General features: G+C 39.7%; 1 protein-coding gene across 1 annotated transcript in view; it reads left to right on the top strand.

Annotated features, from left to right (window-relative positions):
• Nucleotides 1-7211, top strand: part of psmd3 (proteasome 26S subunit, non-ATPase 3) — a 12093-nt gene extending 4882 nt beyond the window's left edge. Inside the window, exons 3-12 of the mRNA XM_016452758.1 lie at nucleotides 1355-1492; nucleotides 1791-1927; nucleotides 2007-2197; nucleotides 4490-4593; nucleotides 4675-4789; nucleotides 5002-5121; nucleotides 6270-6373; nucleotides 6469-6624; nucleotides 6854-6904; nucleotides 7008-7211. Coding sequence (XP_016308244.1) covers nucleotides 1355-1492; nucleotides 1791-1927; nucleotides 2007-2197; nucleotides 4490-4593; nucleotides 4675-4789; nucleotides 5002-5121; nucleotides 6270-6373; nucleotides 6469-6624; nucleotides 6854-6904; nucleotides 7008-7085 — 1194 coding nt within the window. The 3' untranslated portion in view covers nucleotides 7086-7211. The remainder of the gene's footprint in view (nucleotides 1-1354; nucleotides 1493-1790; nucleotides 1928-2006; nucleotides 2198-4489; nucleotides 4594-4674; nucleotides 4790-5001; nucleotides 5122-6269; nucleotides 6374-6468; nucleotides 6625-6853; nucleotides 6905-7007) is intronic.
• The last annotated feature ends 2896 nt before the right edge of the window (nucleotides 7212-10107 follow it).

Raw genomic sequence — 10107 nt, 5'->3', positions numbered from 1 at the left:
CAAGAGCTTGTAACACTCCAAAGAGAAAGGAAAAAATGAAATCGCATCATATGACCCCTTTAAAAGTGCAGTATGAATTTCTGACAGCTAGCGGTTTAAACGCAGTCCAAATTCAAAATATCTCTTTCGAGTGTAGAAATCAGGAAAGAAGTAGTGTTTCCCTACTGTAGTGTAAAGCAAAAATAATATACCTATGAAATATTAATTTTAATATATTTTACAGTGCAATTGTTTTACAATATATGGCTATTACTGTCATTGTTGTTACTATTATTATTATTAATAAATTCTAATTAGTTTGGCTTCCTAAAACACCAGTGTGAATGTAATTTAGACTGAGACAGTATATCACAAATAAAAAGATTTTCTGACTTAAGTTTTCTTAGTTAAGAACATGGGTTGCAGCTCTTAATTTTGAACTCTCAAAGTGCATTAGATAGAATAATTTAACTTTAAAATGTACGAAATAAAAATGTTTCCCCCCAATTCTTTATTTATTTATTTATTTTAAATATCGCAATCTTATCGTATCGTGAGATTTTGATATGGTTACATCCCTAGTGAGAAGCGCTGGAGTTCGCCAGTGTGAATGTAATTTAGACTGAGACAGTATATCACAAATAAAAAGATTTTCTGACTTAAGTTTTCTTAGTTAAGAACATGGGTTGCAGCTCTTAATTTTGAACTCTCAAAGTGCATTAGATAGAATAATTTAACTTTAAAATGTACGAAATAAAAATGTTTCCCCCCAATTCTTTATTTATTTATTTATTTAAAATATCGCAATCTTATCGTATCGTGAGATTTTGATATGGTTACATGCCTAGTGAGAAGCGCTGGAGTTCGGCGCAGTGAGGAGCCGTGTGTGGTTTTACCTGTGCTTATCATGATCTACAGATGTATGATACTATGGAAGACCAATGGTTAATTTTAATAGGAGCAGTCCTAACTCAGTCAGTCAGTCAGAATATTTACATTTTACCCTATAAAACTCGGTTTGTTACCATTGTTTCCAGAAATGTTACCGTTTCTGTTAACGGAAATAAATTTGCATCCGTATCCCAGCTCAAGCTGCTGCTACTGTTAAATGTGCAATTCCAAAAGACAAACCTTCTAATATTATTAATTAATATAATCAATAGTCGTTAATTATTTCAGTGCTGCTAAATCAGGTGCTGGTGCTGCTATCTGTAGAGGCTTCAGCGGTTAGTCTGGAGCTCGAGCTGTCTTCAGAACACTTAATGTTGAGTCCTGAGCTTTATTGCAGGTCATGCGTTTCCTCTACATGTAGCAGCCCTAAACTGAAAGGCCAGTGGCTGAGTGCGTGACTGTAACCGGTGTCTCTCTGCTTCAGCCGGTGGAGAAGGAAGGAGACGTGGCGTTCAGGCCTCGCACGGGGAAAGCTGCAGCGACGCCGCTCATCCCAGAGGTGGAGGCCTATCTGCAGCTGCTGATGGTGGTCTACCTCACCAACAAGACACGCTACGCCGAGGTCAGCAAACTCGCATTATATCTCATCTGCTGAAAATGTGAATGAACATTCAAAGGGTTTATCCTTAACCATGCATGTGTACCTAAAAGGAATAGGAAATATTAATCAAATAAAATCGAACTCATTTCACTGTAGTCCAGCACATGAAGGCACAGTTGGGTCACGGTTTCTTATACAGATAATAACAGTTACATTTGGTGTGTGTGTGTTTTAATCTGATTAATCAAGAGAAACGCTCGACAGATGAGATGATTATCCAGACAATGCTTTTCCTCAGTGAATCCTCTGTCCTGCACAGGCCCAGAAAGTGTCTGATGATCTGCTCCAGAAGATCGGCTCGCAGAACCGCCGGGCTCTGGACTTAGTGGCTGCCAAGTGTTATTACTACCATTCACGCGTGTACGAGTTCCTGAACCAGCTGGATGTGGTCCGCAGGTGAGCCTGTTCTCCACATGACCTTTGACCTTAGGTTCAGCTGAGCTGCTGTGGTCACTCTTCTCTCTCGTGAGCACAGCTTCCTGCACACGCGCTTGAGGACGGCCACGCTACGCCATGATGCTGACGGCCAGGCCACGCTGCTCAACCTGCTGCTGCGCAACTACCTGCAGTACAATCTGTATGACCAGGCGGAGAAACTGGTGTCCAAGTCTGTGTTCCCCGAGCTGGCCAACAACAACGAGTGGGCGCGCTATCTCTACTACACCGGTGAGTGAAGGTTTCTCCTCCGTTATGCAGAGAACGGGATGAGAGGGAGAGACCGAGTCGCAGAATCAGCCGGTGTGGTCTTTAATGCTACTGAGCTGTTTGTCGTAAGTCAATCATTCCATCACATCTGGCTTCAAATGAACTGGCATGTGTTTCAGGGCCCCAGACTGCGAACAAATTCTGACTACACTTTGTGAGCGGTCGCGTTGTTCAACTCGTAAGCGCTGCTATTTCTGTTGCATATGAGAAACATCAAACGGCAAGCGAAACAAACGCGTGAAAATCCCGCTAATCGTTTGAGTTGCGCAGCGCAGACTGCGACAAACAAACTTGTCCGAGCTCAGAACAGCTTTACTCGGGAGCCAGAGTTGATTTCACGATACTGTTACTGCACAGCACTGCGAGATCCAGTGAGAAGCGTTTGAACTCACCGCAGAATGAATGAAGGTTGCTGCGAGATCTAGTGAGAATCATTCAAATTCGGCCCAGAATTTTGTGTCATAAACAGCGCTGATGTACGTCAGGAAACCAGAAGTGGTAACGCTAACTGTAACCATGGTGTTGTGGCAGGAAGAGTCAAATGTGATCAATTCATTTCAGGGTTTGTGAGGGAAATTCAAGCACTTTTCAATGACTTTCAAGCATTTCACACAACTATTTCCAGCTCATTAAAGCTCTAAAATGATGAATGTTGTTTTTTATAGGATGACCAAAATATACTTTGTGCTAAACAAACAGTTATGTAAAATAAAAAAAATACATCAAATCACCATTATAACCAGTAGATGGCAGCAGAGGAGCACTTATTGGCTAATTAGTCATTCATTTCTACTTTTTGCTTTATATATTGAAATTATAAAATCACTATTATAAAATATCAAGTCATCAAGAAATCAGATTTTGTCAGAGTTGTGCACTTTGTGTGTGTGTGTGTGTGTGTGTGTGTGTGTATGTATGGAGTAAGAAAAACAAACCTTCAATTTGTGACTAAATCACATAATCGCTGAAGTTGTTGGTCAGTTTCATATAGAATAATAATAGTACATTTAATAAGAATAGAATATATACATTTATCTATATCAAATATTATGTTATTAGATTTTAATATTATTTTTAGATTTTGCATGTTACTGTTGTTATTAAAATAATTTAGTATGCTTCCCAACTCAAGCTTAGAGCTTTACTGTCAAATCTGTATAAACAAGAAATGAACATGTAATATTATTATTAACTGCACTTACTTATTCAAAACAGAAGTAATTTTATGATTAAATTATCTTTGTTTTTATACCCCACACAGCACCCCAGCAGAATCAGTGGCGCTGGTGCCTCTGCTCTCAGATGTTCAGACCCATTCACACCAAGCACGACAACTATAAAGATATAGTTCTAATTATCCTTGTCAGTATTACAGAATAGCAGAGTCCACACCACAGCGATAACGATAAAGGCACAGAGAAACTATATCGTTGGAATCACTTTCAAAACAATTGTTCTCCAGCTGATGAACGATAAAAACATTGACAGCCAATCAGAATCCATCCTGCTGTAACGAGCTCGAGCATGTAAAGCGGCAGACGCGCGTGCGCTTAGAATAAACAGACGATATCGTTCGCTGGTGTGGACGCTAATATAGTTATCTTTATAGTTATCGTTCTTGGTGTGAACGGGGCTTTAGTCTGGAGCCTTGGCTTTGTTTTCTACTGAGGCTTTAGCACTTCATCCAAAGTAACTCGTTAGAGGAGTATTCTGAATTCAAGTTTAGCTCAATCAACAACACAATCCCTCATCTTTTACAATTATTATAGTTATGATTATGTATTAGTAGTATTATATCATAGGGTTACAGTGAGGCCATTATTAACCTGTGCTGCGGGATCCAGCAAGAAAGTGCTTGAATTCGGCAGGAATGTCAAATATATAGGAATAATAAATGTTGTCATATTATTAATTTCGTCATGTGTATTGTATTACTCCGTGTCCTGACTGCACAGTTCTGTTTTTGAAACCGCTTTGTTTCTGTGACGTCGCTCGCCTCCTGAATGTGTTTTTGTATAATATTAAAGTGTTTTCATCTGATTGAGTTTTCACATCACGTGGTCTGGACAGGCAAATTGCAGGAGTGATGTAATATCATTAGTAACTTTTGTCATGAAGCTATGACTTTTTTGCATGTGTTTAGACTACATGTGCTAATGCTACAGTTTTGTGAATAATAGTAAATTTAACACTAACAATCTGTATCCCAACTCATACAATATGTAATTTTGTGTGTGCCCTGCACATTTTCAGGGCGGATCAAGGCCATCCAGCTGGAGTATTCAGAGGCGAGGAGGACTCTAACGAACGCGCTGCGTAAAGCGCCTCAGCACACGGCCGTGGGCTTCAAGCAGACGGTGAGTGTGTGTGTGTGTGTGTGTGTGTGTGTGCCTGGCTTCTGTCGCTGGTGCTGTGAGTGATGGCTGTGTCTCCGTCAGGTGCATAAGCTGCTGATCGTGGTGGAGCTGCTGCTGGGGGAGATTCCTGACCGCCTGCAGTTCCGCCAGCCGTCTCTCAAGAGGTCCCTCATGCCCTACTTCCTGCTCACACAGGGTAACTCCATGTGCCACTCTGCATGCAAGAAAACCATTTTACGTTTCTCTGAAAAGTAGTTATATTTACAGTTCTGAACTTCCTGTTAACCTTGCTTCTTCTGAACTCAGTGTAGTGTGTTAATGCGGATCATGAGAGGATTGAAACGTCACACTCTTAACTCCTTCCCACGAACGGTGTTTCACAGTAACTGCTGTTTCTGCCCTGTCTAGCGGTGAGAGCTGGAAATCTGGCCAAGTTTAACCAGGCGCTGGATCAGTTTGGAGAGAAGTTTCAGGCTGACGGCACCTACACGCTGATCATCCGTCTGAGACACAACGTCATCAAGACCGGTGAGTGCTGCTCGTCGGAGACACACCGTCATCCCTCTAGAATGGCATTTTACTGACAGACAGCACATTGAGTCTTCCTGCAGTAGTACAGACTGCATTGTTTTTCCCCCATTGATGTGAATGCTGGAGGCCGGAAACAAACTCAAGCCAAGTACTTTCCCATTCTGCTGCATTCTGAAGTTTGGCTTTCGTAGTTTTGGAAAGTTTGGTATAAGATGTGCGGCCAGCAGAAGATCACGGTGTGAACTCATAGCTGAATTAAAACAACACAAACTTCAAACTTTGGATAAATTATGATTAGTCATATGTTGAATTTGTTGACCTTTTTAAAAAGAAAAACATGCTGAGGAGTATGATGTCTTATCATGGGCGAAAACGTTTGCATGTTCAAAGTCTAGTGCATGTGACCGTTAAAATATGTTACTGAGAGTATAGTCCAAATAAATGGATAAATCTGACTCTTACCTTAAAAAAGTACATGCAGTCTAATCTGTTTTAAGGATAATAACTCTATTCTGTTGCAATACTCAGCACTGGCTTGGTTTGCCCTCACAAAATCCCAAGAGATGACGAGTCTCAACTCCACACACTAAATATTTCAGAATATTTTAATTTAGCTCTATAACACACAGGTGTGAACTCTGCAGATGTGACATCAATGTTATCAGGCCAAATTAAGCATTGCTATTAGTCTCTGGTCTTTTTCTTTATCGGTCCCAGACCCCCATCCTCACTGATCCTAGCACCATACAGAGATATTAGCCTCATCTCAGTCTGGATCCCTGATGTTGAAAAGGATTTTTAGTAGTAATAAAGAAAAAAATAAATAAATAGAGGTGAGAACTGGATCATAACTGTACTGTAAAGCTGCTTTGACACAGTCTGCATTATAAAAAGCGCTATATAAAAAAGAATATGCGAATAGATTATAGAATCAGTTTGGAATATGAATGGCTTAATTTCACTCGCAAGCTCTTCAGTGCATATGAATGAAATCACTGCAAGCAGGAATATTTCAGCGAGGAGAAGAACGATCACTGGCTTGTTTGTTGGCTCAGATGCAGCTCTGCGGTGATCTCCTGCTGGATGTTTCTGTTGCTCTAGGGGTGTTTCTGTGTGTTCAGGCAGATGTGTGTGGTGTGTTTCAGGGGTGAGGATGATCAGCCTGTCGTACTCGCGCATCTCTCTGGCTGACATCGCGCAGAAGCTGCAGCTGGACAGTCCTGAAGACGCCGAGTTCATCGTGGCCAAGGTCAGACTCACTCACTCTCTCACTCACTCACTCACTCGTGAGGTCGTGTTCATCAGGGACTGAGCTGAAGCATGTGACCGTCTCTGTCTGTCCAGGCCATCCGTGACGGTGTGATTGAGGCCAGTATAAACCACGAGAAAGGTTACGTCCAGTCCAAAGAGACCATGGACATTTACAGCACTCGAGAGCCTCAGCTGGCCTTCCACCAGCGCATCTCCTTCTGTCTGGATATACACAACATGTCCGTCAAGGTAGGATTTCTGGGATTCAACAAACATGTGCTTTGTTACCTGAGCCTGGACTACTTCAAGTAGTAAAGCATACAGAAGATTGACATGGCAATGAATTACACCATAAATGCATCTAATTAAAGTCTGCTGTGTTTCACAGTCAGCACGTATGGGTTTAAAGCAAGGAAAAGAGTACTTTTAGATGAGGTATAGGTAGCGATGTAAGTGCTGTTCACCTGTTTCTGTGCAGGCCATGAGATTTCCACCAAAGGCGTACAACAAGGACCTGGAGTCTGCTGAGGTAAGAGTGACACACACACACACACACACACACACACACACACACGCTGTCTGACGCTGCAGAGCGTCTGCTGGAGCTCATCACTGTCTGTGTGTGTTCACAGGAGAGACGAGAGCGAGAGCAGCAGGATCTGGAGTTTGCCAAAGAGATGGCAGAAGATGATGACGATAGTTTCCCATGAGTCTGCAGTCTCGCAGCCTTTCTTGTTTGAATTTGGCCTGTCTGTTCCTCCTTTAGCTTTGCTCTTATTATAATCCATGAACATACTGTGTGATATAACATTATAAAGAACATCAGAAGTTCTCCAGTTGTGTTGTTTTTTCATTAATGCATGCATCAGTTTTATACATTCATAGCAACGATGTGGTTTGCTGCATATACAACACAATAGCGTCTTGTTAGAAAGTCCTGAATTGAATTGAAAAGCGTTGTCTTGCTTTAACCAAATGATCAAAATTCATAATGTAACGTGAGAATAGTTTGGAATTGAGTGGCTGGATATGAAGTGTCAGGTTGTTAACAGACAGTACAGTGTGGAATGCTTGTCTGTGTTACTCATTTACATTGAATCCTGTTTTCTTCTATTAAAATGAAAGGCCTTGTGGGTGATAGAAGCGTGGAACAGATGAATGTTAAGAACTGCATAGGTTCTTCCTGTCTGGAAATGCATCTGCTCCACTCGTTCTGAACAGCAGATTTCCTGAGATGGAAGATGACTCTATTGGTTGGGGTTTTGTGTTGAAAACATTTATTCATACATACACAAAACATTGCTGATTATTATCAATGTTCAACACTGTTGTGCTGCCCAATATTTTTGTGGAAAATGTGATACATTACCATTTAGTCGAGTAAGATTTAAAAACAAATGAATTAATACTTTTATTCAACAAGGTCGCATTAAACTGATTTAAATAACAGTAAAGATATACTTATTACAAATTATTTATATTTCGGATAAATGTTGTTCTTTAACTTTGTATTCAACAAATACTCCTGAAAAAGTATCAGTTTCCACAAAAATATTAAGAAGCAAAAACAGTTTTCAGTATTAATAATAACAAGAACCGTTATTAATAAGTGATAACAAATATTAATCGATAATCGAGCAGCAAATCAGCATATTATACTGATTTCTGAAGATCATGTGAGTGAAGACTGGAGTAATGATGCTGAAAATACAGCTTTGATCACAGAAATACATTATATATTATGCCATTAAAACATTCAGGCCTACATTAAGATATCTTTCATAGAAAAATATCACTGCACTTGAAAGCGGAAGTCTTCAGATTTACAATGTTCTAGAGTAAGTTTGAGAATTTGACCATTTTTGAAACATTTTCTTGCGTAAAATTACGGAAGAAATGTAGAGATCAAACTGAAAACTGCTAATGTTGCTATGTACATTGTGGCAAATAACGTAAATGGCATTACAATCCGAGAACTTGGAAAAGGCCAGTAATAGTTTGCATCCCTGAGAATGAATGTCTGTCGTTGAACTTTTATGATCGTAAAGAGTCGTCAGGTTTAGCAGCTTACCTCAGCTCGCATTCAGCTGCAGCTCTGCTTGTGTGAGCAGTTCGCCATTGACGAGCTCACGCTATTGAGCCGGAGCACACTAAATTCATTACAAGGTTTTAATTACGTGGGCTGTGCAGGCCATTCGTCTGGGCCGATGGAGGGATACAGGCTACGCACATTTACTATCCTTCATATTCGCGCAATGGGTCGGCCCCAGTGTTGCCAACTAATTTTCAGCGAAAGTTGCTAAAGGAAGGTCGATTTGTTGCTAAAAGTTGCTAAATGACGTTGTGATGTCATTGCGCAATGACGTCATTGCGTAATCACGACGCAAAATTGTCACATCAAATCTCAGCAAAAAATATATTTTATATATGTTAATATAGATTTGTTTGTAAAACAATATGCATGATATAATATTAAAATATAAATAACTGTATTTTTAAATACATTTAATTATCAAAAACGTACACATTTTTGAATGATTTCAATTTAAGTTTCTTTAGTAGCTAGTAAACTAGTAATTCTACACATTCTCAACAATTATGCTTTAAGCAGTGTATTAGTAGTTAGTTAGTATGCTACACTCTTAAGAAAAGTCTGTAAAAATAAGGCACAATCTACTATGTTAATATGAAATAATTTTCTGTAACGGTTTTTTACCTGCATTTTAAATTACCCATTGTGTTTTCAGGTTACAGGGTTACAAAGGATGATGGATAATGGATAATGTCCTGAAAGATTTTCAATTTTTCTTACAGTGTACTAACTGATCAACAATCGCAGGTACAAGCTACTAACAAAGTGTATCATAAATGAACAATTATTCAATTATCAAATTATTCAATTATTATTATTATTAAATTGAAAATTGCAAATAGCAGCTAACTCAATTCACGTGATGTATGTACTGCTAGGCATCTGTGGTTTCCTCTTTTTGTGTAATTTGGATGGAAAATGTGTGCCTTTTTATTGTCTGAGTCACTTATCAAAAGTTGCTAAAGGCTGCCAAATACATTTTTAAAATAGCTACATTTGTTGCTAGGTGCTTTTGGAAGAAAAAGTTGCTAGGGTAGTCTGAAAAGCTTATAAATTTAGCAACAAAATTGCTAAATTGGCAACACTGGTCGGCCCACATTGCACAACAGCCCACCACTGTACATCACGACAGGGAAGAAAACCAAAGAAAAATATATTCCCAGAGCACCACCTAGTGGTCACCACATAAAATACAAGGGAAAAACCTACAGGGACACTGCTTAAAGGGATAGTTCATCCAAAAATGAAAATTCTGTCATTAATTACTCCTCCTCATGTCGTTCCAAACCCGTAAGACCTTCGTTCATCTTCGGAACACAAATTAAGATATTGTTGATTGAGTCTGGGAGCTGTCTGATCCTCCCATAGACAGCAACACAACTGAATTGTTCCCAGGTCCAGAAACGTAGCAAGGACATTGGTAAAATAATCCATGTGACATCAGGGGTTCAACCGTAATTTTTACGAAGCTACGAGAATACTTTTTGTACGCAAACGAAAAAAAATAACGACTTTATTCAACAATTCGTCTCCTCCGTGTCACCATAGCAGCATTCTGGAGCGTATCCGCTGGATGTAAACAGCGTATGCTGTTCTGTGTCACGCGGATACGTTGTTTGATCTTTGATCTGAACGTAAAC

This window comes from Sinocyclocheilus anshuiensis, unplaced genomic scaffold, assembly GCF_001515605.1.
Source record: "Sinocyclocheilus anshuiensis isolate Anshui unplaced genomic scaffold, SAMN03320099.WGS_v1.1 scaffold1839, whole genome shotgun sequence".
NCBI classification, from domain to species: domain Eukaryota; kingdom Metazoa; phylum Chordata; class Actinopteri; order Cypriniformes; family Cyprinidae; genus Sinocyclocheilus; species Sinocyclocheilus anshuiensis.
This window is presented reverse-complemented; position numbering and strand designations above follow the sequence as displayed.